The following is a 20,761-nucleotide window of genomic DNA, read 5'->3' as shown; positions in this document are numbered from 1 at the left end:
TGGAACAACATCTTCCATCATCGATTACTTTGGAGGGATCCAGAGCTGCTCATGGCATTGCATCCTGAGAAAAGTGGGATCAGCATCCATTACCTTCTTTCTCATATTTCCTGGATAGTCTTGAATCAAATGATATTTTGGGGAGAGAATAGAGGATTAGATAGAATAATCTTCCTCTTCCACTCTAAACACTTTGGCTTTTTCAAACAGACTTCTTAAAAGCTGACAGAGGGTTTTAAACTGAGGGTAAGGACCCATCTTCTGGCATCTCATCTTTCCATGCAATATTTTTCTCAGATTTTTTGCATGCCAGTGATTTGGAGATACCAGAGCCATGAGGGTTTCAGGAGGGCTACTCAGCAATGTTGCTCTTTATTGTTAATTTTCCAACACTAATCCAGGTTTATGTTGAAATAATTGATCAACGACGAAACCTCTTCTCCTGGGATGCTGTGCAATATCACACAATAATACAATCTTTTAAAATTATGAGAACAATGTCTCACTAACCTGATTGTTATTGGCCAAGCCAAATAACAGAAAAAGTGTAATTACAGTAGAATTATATTGCAATTAAAACGTAATTATACTGTGGTTTGGTTTTTTCCTCAATCAATAATTATTTCTGTTGATATAATAAGAACATTAACTGCATGAGTGAGTGGTTTGTGTTGGCTCTCTGGTGTCCCTGTGCTACCTGAATTGAATGTACAGCACTGCAGTGACATTTACAGTGTTTATTCTCAGCCACACCGTGAACCACTCAGTCACTTCTTCCCCAAGACACGAGGGGGTGTGTGCATGCGTGTGCACACATGTAAAGCACTGATACATGCAATACCTCCTATAACTACCAATCATATTATTGCATTATCGCAGAATTGAATTGCAATATTAATATATATCATAATGGAGTATAATTATGTTACATTTGTATTTGTGGTATTAGAGCGTGTCTGAGAACACACTTATCATAATTACACTGCAATTGCTCTTTAACAGGAGTGGAATTACAGTCACCATATTATGAAATATGACAGGGTTACCTTTATATATTATTTGTATTAAAGTAAAATTTAGGGGGCCTTGTAATCAGTATCTGCTGAAGAAGATAAGGATCTTCCATTGATATTAGGAAACAGATTTAACAGAGCTCTAGAAAAGGACCCTGGCTCAACCCTGGATCCCTATTTTGAGTACCAGTTTCTGTCTCCCTATGAATCGTCTTCACTGAGCAGCGCTGCTGAGGAATTTGTCCATGGATGAACTTGTCCATGGGAACTTATGCCCTTCCCAAAGACATTTGGGACATTTAGGAACAGCAGTGATCCAAAAATGTGCCCCTGGAAGCTCCTCTGTCACTGCAGGACTGCCCCAGGCACTTTGTACCACAGCAGCTTTGTCCAAAATCACTCCCTACTGCAGATTCCCATTTCCTCCCATAGACAGAGCAGGGAATCCTGAGGAGCCAGCTCAGATTTACATCTCTGTCTTTTAGGCATCCAAGGGTAGATTAAATCACTCGTTCTGAGTGTTTGATGGAAGATGTTCCTGTCCATGGCAGGGGGTTGGAGTGAGATGATCTTTAAGGTCCTTTCCAGTCCAAACCATCCTATGACTCTGTCATCTTCCAGGTGGTCCTGCCTACACCTTAAACATCAAAACCCAGTGGTTAAAGTGGGACTGAAAAAAATCCCCTTTTCCCAAGTCTTGGGCAACTTTCTCCTTAAAAAAGCTTCAGATAAAATGCACAGTACCTGTTTCCATTGTGGTTCAACCCACAAGTTACAGTGGAACAGTCTACTTTGTCTTCACTTTCTGGCCCTGGGTTCTTCCTGGGTCATTCCTTAGCCTGGAGAGGGTGGTTGGCAGGCAAGGTGAGGATGCTGAGCAGAGAGATGAGGATCTACACGCGTTTACTTCCACACTTCTGCTGCTGTTTGGTGATCCTTGGCAGGGAGAAGTTCATGATTTTCTGCATATTCACCTCCCAAGAGTCAAATGTAGGACGCCCCTAATGAATATCCATTGCCATCATTGTTTATTTGCTCAACTAAAATCTCAGTTTCCTGAGGAATGTGTGTACCCTTAGAGCTTGGTCTGCCAAGGGTGGAAACAAACAACCTGAACCAACATTTACTTTCTGCAGTATTTATGATTCACCAAAACAATTGCTCTTGGCAATCTTGCAAGGCAGGAACTTTATTTCAGTAAAAATTATTTGGACAAATACACTGTGATGTAGGCTCGGGCAAGAATGTGTCTGAGTGTGTGGGTTTCTTGCAGGATATTCAAGGAGCTCCGAGCAGAGGAGGATGAATCAGGATGAATGAGCCAGAGAAAAATCAAGAAGATGCATAAAAGAGGTCTTTACAGCTGCATGAAAACAATATGTAGGCATTCAGCTCAGGAATAAAGAGATGGATTCCTGGCCCCACTGACGTCACTGAGGCTTCTTGGAGTCAGTGAATAGCTCTGGATCTATATCAAAGACGGACGGTCCTTATTTCCAGAGAAAATGGCTACACACTGCACAAGTTCCCACACCACTTGAGTTTCATGTCCAACTTCACTGATTCTCAGAGGCCTCCTGAGGCCTCAAAATATTATCTCTGGAATTCTTCCCTCCTTCCCTCTATTCTCATCCTGCACCTACAGTTTTGCGAGTGAAAGATCTTTAAAATTCAAGTCTTATTTTTTTCCCTCTTCGTCTTGCCCGTTTTTTAACCAGCTTTTGGGGATTTCTGGATTCATACTGAGAACCATCGTCATTTGAGCCACTTGCAAAGCGTATAAAATGCCACAAATCAGACATCAAGGGGTCAGCAGTTCCTGTGGGCACATAGCAATGGAGAAGTAAAGGAGCCTTATGCCAGAGGCAGACTGAGTTGGTGGGATCTCTATCCTGTCCTAAATATTCCAAGGAATTCAGAGGTGTGGAGTATGTTCAGGGTGATGTGCTCAACTCAGATCAACTCAGCTCAAACTAAGAATACAAAATAGAGGGATTGTGATGGGTGGGAGACTTGATGTCTGCAGTTATATTTAAAGCACAGCTGATCTTCACCTTCTGAAAGTCCCATTTTCCATTCATCCGTCTCCCCACACTGATTCTAAATGCCTTCAAGTCCCATTTGTTTTTCTGGGATCTTATTTAATTCAGCTCCTTCCTGAGCCTGTGAAGTGAGGCAGCATTTCTGCCTGGTTGGTTTTTAATTGGAATTAGTTTCCAATCGATCAGATCTCCTAAATCATAATCTCAAGAGGTGCTGATGCTGTTTAATGTCAGTTTGTGTGTCTTTACCCTTACTGGGAACTCATGAAGGAGGATAAAACTTATCTTGCAGAGGGGGTTTGAGAAAATCTGGCCACTCATTCCAGTTTCCACTAGGCAGAGACTGGATTTGTAACATTTTGGTGGGAATGAAACAATAGGATGCACTCTCCATCCCTGGAAGTGTTCAAGGACAGGTTGGATGGGACTCTGAGCAATCTGGTCTAGTGGAAAGCGTCCCTACCCATGGCAGGGAGTTGAATGAGATGATCTTGAAGGTCTCTTCCAACCCAAACCATTCTGTGATCACATGAAAATAAAGAAATTAAAAACATGGATCCTGCAATGGCACAGTGACCCTCACGTTGAGCTGCTCACTCTTGGTCCATGGGAGAAAACTGTTGCTGAGCTTTTTTACAAGGTCAGCCCTCCCAGTTCATTGGTCCTTCTCTCAAGCAGGATGTGCTGGAAAAGCTTCTGGTAGAGCTGGATCCAATCAAAATTTACAAGCCCAAGGACATTCCCAATAAAGCACACAGGGGTCACATAACTGCGTTTTGTCGCTGGAACTTTGTTCTGCTGTAAAATTTGCTGCTGACTTGTACTTCCGCTACCTGGGTTACACAATCTCCTCCAGGATCCAGGAGTGGCAGGGGCTGTGGAACAGCAGTGTAGCAGTAGGAGCTGTTTTGCCTGTCCAAGATTGCTGCGCTTTCCCTGCGGCAGGTGGAACGCAGGAAACAAATAAGAATTTCACTCGGTGCTCTTAAGAGTGAGTGGGCAGACAGGACCATTTTCACCAGGGTCCTTCTGACTGGTGTGGACCTGAAACAGCACCATTTCTGCCCGAAATAGCACGCCACAGGCAGAGACATTTTGTTTTTGCTAAAAGCAAACAGAGTTGCTAAGAAACGAATATTGCAGAGATGGAAATCCACAAAAGGTTTGACAGTTGCCGAATGGTGTGCGGCTTGGCAAACATGGCCAAGCAGCCAGCCAGGAGGAGACAGAAAATTCCATGGTGCTTCCAGCAGGAAACCCATTGTTTGTTCTTCTCGTCTTGTCTCCATCAAGAACATTGCTGGTGGGGACTGAAAAACAGGAGTGTAAGAGGGACAGGGCCCTGTGATCACAGAATCATGGAATGATTAGGATTGGAAGGGACCTTAAAGATCATCCAGTCCCACCCCTGCCATGGGCAGGGACACCTTCCACTATCCCAGGTTGCTCCAAGCCCTGTCCAAGCTGGCTTTGGACACTTTCAGGGATGGGACAGCCACAGCTACTCTGGGCAAGCTGTACTAAGGCCTTGCCACCCTCCCAGGTAAGAATTTCTCCCTAATCTCTAATCTAAATCTGTCCTTTTTCAGTTTAAAATCACAGCCTCTTGTCTTGTCCCTATCTGCTCATGTAAAAAGTCCCTCTCCCTCCCTTTTTATAAGCTCCCTTAAGGCACTGGGAGGCTGTGTTGAGGTGTCCCCAGGGTTTTCTCTTCTCTGACTGGTCTGAGCAACCCCAGCTGTCTCAGCCTGCCTTTGAGGAGAGGTTCTGCAGCCCTCTGACCATCTCTGCCCTTCATGAAGCCATTTGTGTGTCTCCACCAGTGATGGTTCTTCTTTAGACTCTTGTCTGGGGCCCCATCACGATGAGGATCCCTGACCACATTGATGCCGCCTTCCCCAGAGTGTGGGGACATCTGCTTATCTTCAAGGCACTGTGGAGCCTTTGGAGACAGTGATCCCTGGGCTCAGGATTTTACCTGCACCATGTCCCACATTAGGGAGTCAAATTTCAGCTACCTCAACTCCCTGTGCTGGAGAAGAGATCTTACATAATTCCCTTCTCAGATGATAAGTGACAAATACTCTGTACCCTTAAGGTGACACTCATCATCTTCCTGACTCTGTGCATGGGGTTTCTCCCTGAACGATGCTTTGAGAGCAGTTTGGGTGAAACAAAATCCCAGAAAAATGAGACATTTGAGGGACTGCTGTCCCCTACTGGGGCACAGTGTGTGGTTTAAAGCTTGAGACACCAGATATCAACACTACCTGTAAGAGCTGAAGGGCCATCCCTGCTCTCCAGTGCATTGCTGCTATTGTTAGGTGCGCTCTTCAGGAAGGTGGGGCTGGGGGGGAAAAAAATAACAAAATATTAAAATAGAAGATAGAATCAAAGCAAGCTAAGGCTGAGCCAATCCGGCTAATAAAGGACGCCAGGAGTTGGTGTTAATTTGTGTCTGATTTAAAGTGCTTGGTGGGTGGAGAGAGAACAGCCCACAAGAGGCAGCTGGGCTCCTTCTCCATCCCCCAGCCCTGCTGTTGGAGCGGCGTGGTGGGGGAAAGAGGAGCACACACAATCAGGCGATTCATCCCCACGCCGCCGTCGCACTTTGCAGAGGCAAAGGAGAAGGAGGGAAGGAGCGAGAGGGAGAGGGGGAAAATCACTGATCCAGTTCTCATGGAAAGCACAGGCAGCAAACTTCATGCTCATTCTCACCTAACCAGGATCTGCCTGCTCTACCCACATTTACCGGCTTTCTGTGAGTTACGAAAGGGCAGCCCTGACAAAAAGAAAATAATAATTTGAAATAATGCTTTTCCTCACCTTGCTCAGGACTGCTGAGCGTTGAGGGGAGTGCTCTGATCTCCTGCTGGTGCTGGCAGGGTCACAGTCCACTCAAAAAGTTGATGATTTATGTGCAGATGAGGGTAAGAGAGGGAAAAGCCCCCCATGTTGATGTGGCTCCAATGCAAAATCTACCTGATCCCACAGAGGTGACACCTGGATTTGCTCCCCAGAGGGAGATCAGAGAGGCTTTGGGCTCCCCATTCTCATAGAGATTCCAGACCAGGGAATCCCTGAACAGGGATCTGATTACCCTGGTCTAGGGGAAGGTTGGACCCATGGCAGGGTGTAGAAATTGGATGGTCTTTAAGGCCCTTTCCAACCCAAACCATTCCACGATTTTATGATTCTCTGATCTCCCTCACCCCTCAGTTCCTGCAGTGACACCTGAGAGAACATCCCTTTTTTGCTGTTCATGTCCGTGCACTCCCTCTGAGGCTCCACCTCTCCTCATAAATAACCGAGGGATTACAGACAGGCACGAGAGTGGTCCCATGATCATCCAGACCATTTAATTATTTCCCTGCTCCCTGGTGAAGCTTTGGCCCGAGGTGGTGCCAGGACACATCATGGCAGATGGCTGAGCCAAGGGACTCTCTCCTGCAGCTCTGTGGGATGAGGCCAAGCCCTTCTCAGAGGGAAGGAGGGATGGGGTGTGTCCACAAGCTGTGCCATGCCTGGTCCCAGAGCCAAAACACAGCCCCTGCTCCGTATCCTTCAGCAGCAGAGACATAGCCTGTGGAGACAGACAGCAAAAGGGCAAATTAGCATTGATTTGGCATGTGGATTCCTGTTCTTCAGGAGCTAAAGGAGGGCCATCTGCTCATTGTGTCTGGCACGAGGTGGGGACTTGCATTCCCAACCAACCTGTGCTGGATTCCAGCCTGGCACTCCATGTGGAGATGCCCCTGCCCCTCCAGGAACTGTCCTGGGAGACTGGAGGCTTCCACTGCACCCCACTGTGCTGGGTCAGTCTATCCTCTGGGCAAAAACAGCCCCAGTCCTCACTTCCTGGCACCTTCCTCATTATTTCTACATTTCCTGGCTCACTCAGGCATGTTCCTGTGCTGCACACATGGGTTTGTCATTGCAGGGCTGCTCGAGGACTCCTGGGGCTGAGGTTTCCCTAACACTGCTGGGCTGAAAGCACAAGGAGGAGCCTCAAAACCTTCCTCTGGAGGAAATGGGACAAGAAGAATTGCCAGCACATGGCTTTGTAGCTGAATTCCCCTCCAAAGTCTTGGGTCTTGTGTAGTAACCTAAATTTAAGCTCTCTTGCCTGCAGACCTCCAGCTGCCCTCCAGCTCTCCAGTCCTGTCTTCCTGTCCTCTGAGCCAGAAGTAAATACTCATACAAATAAAGGAGCATGTAAAAATCCCAGATTCTGTTGTCATCCCTGTGATGAAGCATCACCCAAGCCCTCCTCAGAATAAACATAAACCGTTCTCCTTCAGCCCTTCATCTTCATCAAGGCTGCACGCAGACAGCTCACTAACCCCAGCCCCGAACCAGCACATCCTCAGTGCTGCACAAATCACTCCATAATGTCCTCCGTCATCTCCTGTGATCGAACAAAGCCAAAGAAAGTGAGAAGAGAGGAAGAACTTTGCCTCCCAATAACCCCCCTGCCTGCCCCTCACCAATAATCTTCTCCCCCACGTCACTTTGCTCAAGGGTTCCTGGAGAGAGGACTGGGAAGGGGAACAGAGTACATCTGTCTCGTTTATGCAAATCCTGAACTGCTTGTCATGAGGCTGATGGATGAGATGAGAGGAATAATCCAGCTTGTTAACGCCTGTGCTCTGATTGCATCCCTCTGCCAGCCTCTCTGCATTCCAGCACCCTACAATTTGGTACAGGGGAGCCTGGAAAGGCAGTTTCTGCCCCGAGGAGCCTGTGAGGAAAAGGGGAGTCTCCAGGGAGCGCAGCAGGCTGGATCCTTTGCTGTCCAGCATGGTCAGTTCAGGCACAGCCGTGCGTGGGGATGAGCATGACACTCCAGAAAAATTCAGGTCAGGGCAGATCACCATCCATCCCAAAGGATGCTTTCCCACAGAGTGAAGAGGGAGGATGGGTCAGGCCAACCCATTCTGGGAGGGAGTTTTAACAACATGGATGTGACTTGTGACACTCTTTTTAGTTTCAGGCTCTGTAGATGGTTTGGCAGCGTGAACATAATTTTTCTGGCTTAATATAATAACCCTGCACTTTTCTACAGTAAATGAAAGAATGGTTATTTAGGGGAGTAATAAGAGACATAGAATCATAAAACCATGGAATCATAGGGCAGACTGGTTTGGAAGGGATATTTAAAGATCATCTGCTCCATTTCCCTGCTTCCATGGGCAACAGCATAGTGGGGCTTGGTTTGAAAGGGACCCTGAAGGTCATCTGGCTGCAAAACCTCTGCCATGGGCAGGGACACGTTCCACAAGAACAGGTTGTTCAAAGTCCCATCCAACCTGGCCTTGAACATTTCCAGGGATGGGACAGCCACAGCTTCTCTCCCAAGGCCTCACCACCCTCATTATAAAAATTTCTTTCCTCATATCCAACCTGTACCTGCCCTTCTTCAATTTAAGGCCACTGTCTCTTGTCCTGTTTCCATAGGCCTTTGTAAGAAGCATCTCTCCCTCTTTCTTGCAAGCCTTCTGTATATTTTGAAAGGCTGCAATGAGGTCTGCCTGGAGCCTTCTCTTCTGCTGAACAAGCAGAAGTTAAGGCTGAACAAGCCCAGCTCTCCCAGCCTGTCTGCACAGCAGAGGGGCTCCAGCCCTTGGATCATTTTCTGTCTTCCCTCCTCTGCATCCACTCCACCAGGGCCATGTCTTTTTAGTGCTGAGTGATCCAGTGCTGAGGTCTCACCAGAGGGGCAGAATCACCTTCCTCACTCTGCTGGCCACTCTTCTTTTGAAGCATCCCAGGATCTGTTTGGTTTTCTGGGCTGCAATCTCACACATGCCCAACCTCTCATCCACCAGGATCCTCAAATCCTCCCCCTCAGGGCTACTCTTCATCCATCATCCCCCAGTCTCTATTGAAACTGGGGATTGCCCCAGCCCAGGGCCACCCAAATCCATCTGGATGACCCAGGGAAAGCTGAAGGAAAAGCAAAGAAAGAGCCACCCTGAGACTGGAAGTTGCACCCACACTGCTCGAGAGCAATAGATTGGCCTTCCCTCCACAGATTCCCTAATCCATTTTGTCACCCTCTTATGCCTTTAGCCTGCACAGCATCCTGTGGCAATGAGGTCCCGGATTGAATTATGAGCTGTGTGAAAAACTACTTCCTTTAGTTTGTGCTCAGGCTTTGGGGTCAGTGAGGATGGCTCCCTGCGTCATGGGCCTTAATTCACTGCTGCTCCCTGTGTCCCTCGAGGACCTCAGGGAGAAGGTGCTGCAGGAATGCACATATTTATTGTTCTTCTGCTTCCTAAGTGCAGGGTGCAGACTTCTGCTGCTTCAAGGTCATGGCTGGATCCAAAACCATGGAAACTTGGGGCTTCAGAAGGGATTTGCTTTGTCTCTGTTTCCCTCCACATTCACAGGGGCTGTGCTCAGCTTGGTAGGTTCCACACCCTGCTCAAGCCCAGGTATTTCTGCCATCTCCATGAGTCGGGGGAGTTCCCATCTGCCCACATTGGTGTGGTAGCAGAGACTCCAAATCCCCTCATTTCAGACCCTGTGAGAGCAGATGGAATCTCTCCCACAGCTAAAGCATTCCTGGAATTCAAGTTCTTTTGTGGTACTCACTCTATGGACAGTGAAAGTAAGGCCAGGGATGGTCACAGTTCTGATTTTATTAAAAGGACCTGTATTTTAAATGTCTTTAGTAGCCACAACCTGAATTTCCATCTTCCTACTGCTGGAAAATTGCAAATCTGAGCAATAGGATTTTAGGGTACTTCTGTGTGCAATCTGATGACGTCCTCACTGGGCATTGGAAACTGAATGCCTAAAATTACAAGCTGAATTCCTGTTTTCAGAAGGGGAAATGTTCCCAATCCAGTTTTAACTTTGCTGAGACAGCAGCATTCAAAAACAGCATGGTGCACCTTCGGGTTGATGTAAAATTGGACTCTGATGCAGTCTTTCCATCTTTTCCCAGCTGCTGCCTAGGAAATTTATCCCCACCACTGGGGGTGTGTAAACATTGTTTGTCTGGTGGCAGGAAACTGAGGCACAGTCATTCAAAGCCATGGAAGGAACCAGAAGAGTCCACATTAAATTTCCATACACTGGAGTGGATCAGAGGCCTCTGGTCCTCTCCTCCTGCTGCTGATCATCCCCAGCCAGATACGAGCTGGAGAGCAGCAAAGTGGAAATCTCCTTTCCTGGTGCTGGGGGAAGCACTTGGACTTGAGCTTGTGCAGATCCGAGCCCCAGGCTGGTTGCCAAATCAGCTGTTTGGGTCTTTGTCTCCTTCAGTTTCCCTTGGGCAGCCCAGCTTCGAGGTGCCATGGGGCAGGAGAAGTTTGGGTTGGAAGGGACCATAAAGATCATCCAGTTCCAACTCCCTGCCATGGGCAGGGACACCTTCCTCTATCCCAGGTGGCTCCAAGCCCCATCCAACCTGGCCTTGGACACATCCAGGGATGGAGCAGCCACAGCTTCTCTGGGCAACCTCTGCCAGGGCCTCACCACCCTCACAGGGAAGAATTTCTTCCTGAATTTCGGCCTGAAACGCTGACACATCACTCCCTACACATCTCAGGACACTTCCTTGGTGAGGTTTTTGCCCCAGCCAATAATCCCCAGCCCAGACCACGCCAGGGCACAGCTCAGGAGAGAGCACTGAACCCTGTGGAAGGCTGTTCTGCTTTGGGAATAGGGAGTTTAGCCCCAGGAATAGGAGCTGGGTCAAGGCTCTTGTCCTCAGGGGCCAGAGAAGGAGCCTGAGGATGTGATTTATGAGGGATGAAGAAGTGAGCAGTGTCAGGACGTGCACCCCACAAATCCCAAAGCCCAGTTTTAGCTTTTCCAGACATCCCTCTGCACATGTCCCCGTGCAAGCCTGAGCCTCGTCATGCACACACAGCCCCTCCCTAAACACCCCCTATCCCGGGGGGGTTCCCACTTAGTTCCCCAGCTAATGCCAGTGCTTTTAACCTCCAGCTGAATTCCCAATCAATCCCATCCTGGTTCCCAGCTCAAATGAGTGGTGATGGAAGTGCTCCTGTTCACTCATTAGGGTGACCTTGCCCTCAGAGGCCCTCTTGTGTAACCCTCACACGCAGGAGCAGGGTGGTAACGTAGGGAAAAAGACCCCAAAGGGTTGGCTGTGAGCACTGGCAGGCAGGAATGAGGGAATGGGGAAAATAGGAATTTTTTTCTGGGATTTGCTGGTGTAGAATCCATGGTATTTGTTGGTACCACCAATGGGGATGGCTGGGAGTTGGACTAAGCATTGAGTGTGGGTGATGCTGGCATGGAGGAAAAGCTGATCTTACCAACATCAGAGGGACTTTGTATTCTCCTAGGAGTGAGGAAATGCCTGGGAACTCACAGCCCACTCTTAACTGGGATTTCAGTCTGCTTTCCTTAAACAGAGGTAAACTGAGGCAGGGTGAGATGTAATATTATGACCTCCATCAACAACCTTCTGCCAAGAACCCCCACGTGCTCCTTGACTTTGCTGTGCAAGGACATCAAATCTACCCCTACAAAATCCTTGAGAAACTCCAAGTCCTGCCAGGGCTTCCAACAGGCGACACCAAAAAAATCTGCACCCATGTAGAGGAAAGTTGAGGACAAAAACAGATGTGGATTGGGATGAGGTGATGAGCACAGACAACACCTGGCTGAGGCTGTGTGGGAGCCAACAGAGCCCTGAGTCCCCTTTCCTCAGGCAGCCACATCTGGGGGCAAATGGAGCGCAGCTGGCCCTCCCTGTTGGGCAGGCTTTTCCAGAATTTTGACTGGATCCTAGATTTTGAGGTCCAGCTGTCTCCTGATCTCATTCACCAAAAAAAAAAAAAAAAAAAAAAAATCATCCAGAGCCAGGAACTGAGCCAGACCTTCCAAACCCTGAGAGCTTTAGTTATGAGCCCATCTATAGTTAACATGATCTGGAACAGACACCTTAGTCTTTAAATTAATCTCCTTTTGGGATGAAATCCTGGCTGTTTGGAAATGAATCATCATCTCCAGCACTCTGCTGGAATTTTTCAGATCATGGAGCGCTAAAGGAAAGCAGAGGATGCTTCTCACATCCGTCTTTTCAGGTCGGAAAGAACTGGCAGAGATGCTCCACTGACAGTGAGCACAAATCCTGGAGCCAGGATTCAAATCCGGCCTCCGGCTCCCCCTGATTGTGTCTCCCCATCTGGCCAGTGCTGGAGGAGATCACAGATGGGAGGGTCCAACTAAAGCTCAGGGGCTTTGGAGTTTCCTTGTGGTTGAAAACCCCTTGGGGAACCCCAGGATGATCCATTTCTAGATATTTCCCATTTCCCAGCCCTCCCTTTCCCCAAATTCCCTCATCCAGCCTTGGAAAGTTAAAATAGGATCGGGATCCTGACCCACAAACCAATTTACATCAGAATCAAACATTTTCCACCCTGCTAATGCTGCTTTGCAGGCTGTTCCATATCTGCTGGGGTTCACCCCTAAGGCAGGTGCCTTTCCTGCTTGGAGCTGGGAGAAGTTTGGGATGAAGGATGCTGGTGTGTGTATATATAGAATTTATTAACACAGCAGGCAGGTGAGACTTTGGCTTTCTCTGCACTCAGGAGACTCAGAGAGAGGCAGGGGGTAGCACGTCAGTCTCTGCAGTGATGGAGCAAATATTCCAGGATGTCAGGTGGGGCCATGCAGAAATCTGTGGTTTGAAAATCACGGAGTTTTTTGGGCTGGAAGAGACCTTAAATACCATCTGATTCCACCCCCTCTGCCATGGGCAGGGACACCTTTCCCTTGCTCAAAGCCCTCTGACCTGGCCTTGAACACTTCCAGGGATGGAAAACGGACCATAAAAAACAATACTAAGGAAAAACCCAGATTTTGAGCATGATTTTATGGAAGAAGTGGTGCTCCAGAACCTGTCCAAGCTCCCTGTGTGCCTTCCAGGGTTAACTCCTCTCCCTGTAGCCCAGCAGAGCCACTGCAGCCAAACGACACCCAGGTCTGAGCCCTTCTTGACTCCTCTCTGTGCTGTCAGCTCACAGATGCCGCTGTGTTTTTCCAGGCATTTCCACTCTGCTTTGCTCCCTCACAAAGAAAACCCAAAATTTCCAAGCTGTTGCAGCTTTTTGTTGTTTTTTTTTTTTTTTCTTTTTTTCCTCTCTGCTAACAGTTCCTTGTGAATAAGGACAGAACAAATTCCTGTGTTTTCTCAGAGTGGCAAGGGACGAGCTTTTTCAGTGCCAGGCATTTTCCTGCCTCAGGCAAAAGGGATATTTAGTGTGATATCTGGGGACCTTCTTACAGGGAAATGGGAAGCCCCAGGAAAGGAGGATTAGCTTGATGAGAGTGGCTTTCACCCTGCTGGGATGTCAGCCGTGCACCAAGGTCAGGAGAAGGAAAAGCAGAGGGAAGTAAATCTTGGACAGTGGCACATCTGGAGCCAATGGACAGAGAAAGGGGAGCTGGAACTGCTGAGCCCGTGGGAAGAGATCAGGGAGACGCTGTTGGGGATGGTCCTACAGGAAAGGATGCCCTTTCTGCAGTCATCTTGGTTTTTTTTTTCTCCTTTTTTTTTCTTTTTCTTTGCATGGAGTGTTTGTGTGCATGTGGGTTTGTGTGCGTGTCTAAGAGTGCCCTCCATTGGCCACATCCAGGCTGCTGCTCCACGAGTGGAACCAGCACAGGCAGGGAAGGTGGTGGATGCTCCACCAGGGATGTCACCCTTCCCCTGTGGGAGGACTGAGCCACGCAGGGACTTTGGAAATCAGGACATGGCAGCACTGGCAGCATCCTGCAGGCCCCTGCTGCCCAGGCAGAGCTGAAATCTCTGGGCCGGGCACAGCTGCAGGACTGCACAGGCCAGTTTGGAGGTGTCCATCTCGGTGGGATGGGGTGAATCTGCTGGTGGGGCTGTTCAGGCAGAGGGTGAAGGCTGCTGTGGGGAAAATCAGGGATGCGCTGGCCCCTGCTCACACATCCCACACTGCCTGACTCCCCAGGATGGCTGTGAGTGCGCAGAGTTTGTGCAGGAATCAAGCAGGAGCACCAGCGTGGTGGCAAAATCCAGCCTCAGACCTGGATCATTCTTGCAGGAAGACAGGGCCCACCACGGTGGTGTGTGGTCAAAGCTTGGTCTTGGTGGCCCTGGAGATCTCTTCCAACATTAACAATTTGATGATTCTATGGCTTGCAGGCTCCAGAATTCACTGGTACCAGTGCAAACTGGATGCCTAAACTCCTAAGGCTCCAAAATTCACTGGGGCCATCACAAACTGGATGCCTAAACCCCTAGAGCTCCAAAATTCACTGGGACCTGTGCAAAACTGGAAACCTAAACCCCTAAGGATCCAAAATTCACTGGGACCAGAACAAACTGAATGCCTAAACCCCTAGGGCTCCAAAATTCACTGGGACCAGAACAAACTGAATGCCTAAACCCCTAGAGCTCCAAAATTCACTGGGACCAGTGCAAAACTGGATGCCTAAACCCCTAGGACTCCAAAATTCACTGGGACCAGCACAAACTGGATGCCTAAATCCCCTGAGCAGTCCAAGTGTAACCTGTGATTTAGTCCTTGCCTGGTTTTGATTTGAGCTGTGAAGTTCTGTCCCAGTGGATTTCTGATCCAGTGGGTGCCAGAGTGGGATGGCAAATGCTCAGCAAGGAGGTAGAAAAAATGACCAGGGCTATGCCCGGTTGTGTGAGGGTGCAGGAGCCTCGCTGGGGGTTCACAGCTCTTCATAATCCCCTTCTTTGTCACCCCTGACACCTGCACAAGGTAACCAAGGCAGAAGGACCATTCAGACCAAACTTTTCAGCCTCTTTCTGTGGTTTTCTTGGGATGATAAACCTTTTTTTTTTTTTTTTTCCCCAGGGACACACACACAAAGGCAAGGCAACAATATTTTGGTTTGCTCTTGAGAAACATAGGCAAAGGACAGCCCAGGGTGCTCCACTGTCCCCAGGCTGTCCCCAGGCTCTGCTCTGCCAGACCCATCTCCCAGGCAGAGATGGAAGGAAAGGTTAGGTGAGGTATTGTGTGCTCCAAATTAGGGCCAGGCAAGGATGTTCTTCCATCACTCAAAATTCCAGAAAGAGCCAGGCTACCCAGACATTGACTGTGGCAAAAACCAAGGGAAGGTGGGTGAATTTGATTGTGTGCCATAGAAATGACCTCCAACACTGCAATAATCTGTTTTTTCACTCATTTAACATCACTTCCCCAGCTGCAGGCTGTAGCCTGGGGTTATATGTCCCCCTTGGGGTTTTCTTGGGATGGAAATGCAGGAGATGGAGCTCTGCTGACATGCATCAGCCACTCAGGTGCCTGTTGCATCTTCCCTCCCTGCCAGGTCCAACACCTGTTGAGCCAAAGATCCAGGTCTGGAGGGGGCTTTGCCCATCCACTCCTGCTCTGAGTAAAGATTCCCACTTCAGCAGGGATTAATTGAAAGAGAAAAAAAAAAGAATATGATTATGCTCCTTATGGTGAAACCTTCCAGATGGGACTGCACTGAGGGGAAATCAATTGTGAGACCTAACAACCGTAACAGGTCTGGTTAAAGTTTGTTGGCTTTTATGGTGCTTTTCCCAGACAGGGGCTGTGAGGGGGAATTTGCTTTGTGCTCACCACATCCTCAGACAGAGGCAGGTCTGTGGTCAGCGTGAGAAAAAATTGAGTTTGTGGAGAGCAGAAGGCCTGGGCTGAATCCCAGGCGCTGAAGTCACCATTAGGGACTGGATTTCAAAACAAACCCTGTCTCCTCATCATCTGGTTGCTATGGAGGCACTGCTGGCTCCTGCTTCCGACCAGGAAAGGCAGGTTTCTGGTCTGGACCAGAGGTTAAGATGACAGGAAAGATGGAGATACTATTTCCAAGAGCATGGAGTGACAGGACAAGGGGGATTGGCTTCCCACTGACACAGGGCAGGTTTAGACTGGATATTGGGAAGAAATTCTTTACTCAGAGGGTGGAGAGACTCTGCACAGGCTGCCCAGAGAGATTCTGGATTCCGCATCCCTGGAAGTGTTCAGGGCCAGGTTGGACAGGGCTTGGAGCATATTGGGATACTGGAAGGTGTCCCTGCCCATGAGAGAGAGAGTTGGACAAAATGATCTTTAAGGTCCCTTCCAGTCCAACCCGCTCTGTGATTCTGTGATCCTTGTGGGTCCCTTCTAACTTGATATATTCCATAATTCTGTGATCCCTGGCTGGCTCATCAGGGTGAAGTTGGGTGGACTTTGGATTTGCAAACAGAATGAGCTTTTCCAGCACTGCCCTCAGAGAGCCAGTGGCCCCTTTCAGAGTCTCAGATAAAGCAAGAGCCTTTCAGCTCCCGAATATGATATTTAAAGCATTCACAGTCCTATTTAGGCAGCCCCTCCTGCCAATCAGGAAATTTAATTTATAAGATGTTCAGTAGATGCCTGTTCTTTTCTTTGCAAGCAAGACCAGGTTTTCATCCCCTTTTCGCTCCTGAATTCTGGCCCCAGAGGCAGGCAGGAGCCTGGCAAGGGGAGATTTGCACTGTCGAGCTTTGTAGACTGCAAAGCAGCCAGCAGTGGGGATCTGACTTGTAAAAAATTTAAGTCCGAATGCATTTGGACTCCATGCTGATTAGTGTCAGGTCTAACACACACTCAGGAATCTGGTGGCAGGGGCTGCAGTGATTTGAAGCTGGGATGAGTTTGCAAATAGCAGGTGTGACTTTCAAGTTCCCTAACCCTTTCCTGCCCAAAAGAAAAGCTTCTGGCAGAAGAAGGGAGATGCAGAGACAAGTCTTTGAAATGGAGCAGGGAGAGGAACTGAGTGAATGTGGAGGTGCATTTATGCATGTGGAGCTTCTCATCTCTTCCCAGATTCACAGGATGGTCTGTGGGCTTCTCATCTCTTGTTTTTCACTCTGTTTAGGCTGGGTTTAGCTTCCCGAATTGTGGATTTGCTGGGAATTTGTATGGCTGTGGTGGAAGCTCCCTCTGTTTACAGTGTGGGAAGGCAGAGCCTGGCATGGGGTGGGAGGTGGCAGCACTGGGGACAGCAGTGGGGACACCGTGGGGCTGGAGTTGGATCCATCAGTGGCTGCCATGCAAACGAGTTTTCCCTCCTCTCCATCGCCTCTCACCCTAATTCCTTCCTGCCAGCGCCACCCTGATCGTGGGAAACACATCCCAGATGATCTGAATTATTTGGAGGTTGCAGCCCAGGGCAATGTTTGCCCCCTCCGGAACTGGGCTGTTTTCATTTCAGCGCAGGGGCCCTCAGCACTTTGGGGCTTTTCACTATGAACTGTGAAGTCTCCCGAAATGATGGCAGCTGTCTGACTTGAGACGGGGAAATCTTCCTTCCCGGGTGGCCCTTTGGAGGTGGGGCAGCAGATCTGTTTTGGAGGCAGCAAGTGCTGCAGGGTCAGGATGAGCCTCACCCAAGGGAAAACGCCTGATTTTCTCTACCTGGGGTGAGCTGAGACAGGAAGGAAGGAAAAAAAGCTGTAAAGGTGGGAGGGAAGAGGCACCACGGCTGTGTGATCAACTGTGAAGAATTCCTGCCCCACACTCTGAGGGTCTGCCCTTCCTGCTGCTCTTAACAGAGCCCCTCCCCAAATCTGGGGGTGGACAACTGTGGGAGGGGGTGCAAAATGAGGAAAGTCCTGCTACTGATCTTATTTCCACTTCTCTCTTCTCTCCTGGAAAGAGAGGAGATGGAGGGAAGGGACCATAGGAGAATCTTTTGCCGGGGTAAGAGAAAGGGAGATTTTCAGCAAATCCTCCTCCTCGTTCCTCAGAGGAGCCTCTTTGCAAGTCTCCGGGAAGCTGGGCTGAAGGAGGAACCTGTGCCACAGAAGGCTGCAGGGAATGCATCCTGAGGGCATTGCAGGGTGGATTCTACTTTGGGTGAAGGGTTTTGGGGGCGGAAGGAGGTCCTAGGACTGGCACAGAGAGCTCTCACCCTCCGCAGATGCTCTAAGCCTGGCTACAGCACCACAGGCTTTGGGGTGTCCTGCACTCAGGGGTGAAAGGAGAGGTGGGTGCTTGATGTGGGAAGACAAAACCTGCCTCTATTGTCCTTTTTTGCTCCTGTACTGGGTGCACAGCTCCATCCATTATCCTGCCTGGCCTCAGGGTTACATGAGAGCTGCGTTCCTGAGCAACAGCTCCCTTCCCTGCACTGCTCTGGTGGAAGGGAGGGAGAGAAGGATGGACATTATGAGGCTAAAAAACAAGCGCTGGCAGAAGGAAGAGAGGAGGCAGAGCCCAGCTGGCCATGCTGACCTCCAGCCCACCCTCCCCAGGTGCAGCCTGAAGTCTGTGTTGAGCCAGCATCCCGGTTCCCTTGGGATGGAGAGAGCTGGAGACTCCCTAAGCCGGATATCAATCCTGTTTTCTTTAGGGAGATGGTTCAGACTCACAGTGGAGGCTCTGCTCGGCTCAGCAGAGGGATCTGCGTGGGGCACTGGGAAGGAAAGCAGGTCACAGCTGTGTTCACCCCCGGGTGAGTCACAGCTGGCCCCCCTGCGGGGGGGGACACCCCCAAACCAAGCCTGGGGATGGTGATGTGGGGCTGCATCTTCCCCCCCCGTGAGCAGTGCTGGGACTGGGGCTGCTGTGTGGGTTCTCAGCCGTGTTAAGGGTTAATAAAAACAACAACAACAAAGTACCGCCAAAACCGCCAAATCCCAAATCTCTTCTCTTTCTCTCCCCTCCTCCTTCCCTTCCCTGTTTTTTCCAGGTGTTTATGGCCACAGGAGGGAGCTCAAATCCAGACATGGGAGGATCGGCTTGATTTCGGATCCAGAGCCTCTTAAACTCTGCTTTTCCTCTAAGCTGGTCCCTGTTATGTCCAGGATCTGGCACCTGCTTGACATTTACTTTGAGTTCCAGAGGACCAGAGACCTAGGATGAGGAGCATTGGATCCGCCCTGAACCTGCTTTTGGTATCGCCACTCTACTTTGTGTGGACCGTGGTCGCTCTGGACCTGGCACAAACTCCCTGCACCACTTTGGTCCAAGGGAAATTCTTTGGGTATTTCTCCTCCTTCGCCGTCTTCCCGTTGAACTCCTCTCTGTGCTCTTGGATTATCCAGAACCCCGACCCTCGCAGGTACACTTTGTACATGAAGATCCTCAAGCCCTCCGGCGTATGTGACCACCAGCACATCCGCACTTACCAGTTCGACTCCTTCCTGGAGTCCACCCGCACCTACCTGGGCATGGAGAGCTTCGACGACGTGTTGAAGCTCTGCGACGGCTCCACCCGCTTTGCCTTCCTCCAGTCCAACAAACAGTTCCTGCAGATGAAGCAGACGGCCCCGCCGGGCGTGGACACCTGGCCCATGAGGTGGAAGCCCGCCAAGGCTCAGGAGAGGGACTTCTCGGTGGAATACCTGGTGGTGGGCAACAGGAACCCCAGCAAAGCTGCCTGCCAGATGCTCTGCAAGTGGCTGGATGCCTGCCTGGCCATCAGCAGCAGCTCCCACCCGTGTGGCATCATGCAGACCCCATGCTCCTGCTCGGGAGGGGAGGTCCTGGATCAGGCCAGCGAGATCCTGGGGTTCACCAGGAAGAAGGAGGATTGCTACAAGGATGGGATTTACCTGGAGAACTGCGTGAGCAGCCCCAAGGACAGCAACGGAGCCGAGTTCCTGGGTGAGTGGAGGGTGTTGGGGAGGGAGGGCTGGTCGGGCTCTCCTCTCACGGGTCTCACAATGTCCCTGTCACCTCTGTGTCCTTATCTGTGGATGCCTGGCATGAAAAAAAACTCATTTCCCAATCGACAGGCAGGTCAGGTGTAACCCACGGGGCTCTTCATGAGCCTGCGACTGGAATTGCAAATCAGCTGCCCCTAAATATTCCCCGAGTTGTTGAATTTGTTTTCGGGGCTTGTTCATTGCTTGTTTTACTCCTGCAGCCTCCGAACTGCTGAGAGGGAGTTTCTTACCTGAGGGTGAGCAGTTTTCCAACATAATTACAGATGTCCTAGAAAAAGCAGGATCCAAGCTACCTCCCGAGGCGGGCTGCTCTCAGCAGCCCTATCAACCACTTCTAATTCCTAGGGAAAACTTGAATTCTTGGGTCTGGTTCAAGGGGATGGCAACAGAAGGCACTCTTGTTTTGTTCTCAGCTTTGTTTTCCTTCTGGAGGCTTTCAGAAAGAAAATTCACCAGGTTGCTTCTGTGGGGTTGCCCGGTGTCTTTGCTGGGGCTCATTCCTCAGATATTTCACTGGGTTTTGGTTGTGCTTTTGAGTATGGTGTGGGCTGAAAAGGGGCAAGGGAGGCGGGAGAGGCATGACAAAAAGGGCTGTGAGTCAGGGTGGCATGATTCTGAAGTCTGGTTGTGTTCTGGGGAGGGGAGTGCTCCTTCCAGAGACCGGACACAGCCTTGCAAAGCAGAAGGGACTCGGAGGGGGTCCAAAAGTGAAGCCTTTTTCTCACTACCTGTGTCAGGTCTGCTCCGGGGTGTTTGTTCTCAGCTCCCACCCCGGCATGCAGGTTATATAAAGCAGAAGTGTGATGCTGAATAGGAATCCAGGTGGCAGGGAATGGAGCCTGCAGTTCGGTGAGTCTCAGACCCTTGCCCCAAGGTCTCATCTTCTTCAGGTGCTGGACTGAAAAGTCCTCTGCCACCAGCAGAAAGCTGACATCTGTCTGGGTCAGGAATTTGGGGATCGTGCCTGACTTTGTCACCCCTGTTGAGGGTGGGATTTCTAGTGTTGAGGGGAAGAGGCTAGATTTGCT

At 49.7% G+C, this 20,761-nt stretch overlaps 1 protein-coding gene across 5 annotated transcripts in view; it reads left to right on the top strand.

Annotated features, from left to right (window-relative positions):
- The window catches only part of ADGRB1 (adhesion G protein-coupled receptor B1), a 288,143-nt gene that overhangs the window by 61,413 nt on the left and 205,969 nt on the right, over positions 1 to 20,761 (top strand). For all 5 annotated transcript variants that reach the window (XM_066175225.1, XM_066175218.1, XM_066175211.1 and 2 more), the window contains exon 2: positions 18,755 to 19,671. In XM_066175225.1, the coding sequence (XP_066031322.1) occupies positions 18,924 to 19,671 (748 nt within the window). In that variant the 5' untranslated portion in view covers positions 18,755 to 18,923. The remainder of the gene's footprint in view (positions 1 to 18,754; positions 19,672 to 20,761) is intronic.

The sequence above is a fragment of the Chamaea fasciata genome, unplaced genomic scaffold (assembly GCF_029207755.1).
Source record: "Chamaea fasciata isolate MVZ Bird 193981 ecotype frontalis unplaced genomic scaffold, bChaFas1.0.hap1 SCAF_1, whole genome shotgun sequence".
Classification (NCBI taxonomy): domain Eukaryota; kingdom Metazoa; phylum Chordata; class Aves; order Passeriformes; family Sylviidae; genus Chamaea; species Chamaea fasciata.
The sequence above is the reverse complement of the archived record's forward strand: the minus strand, read 5'-3'. Positions and strand labels throughout refer to the sequence as shown.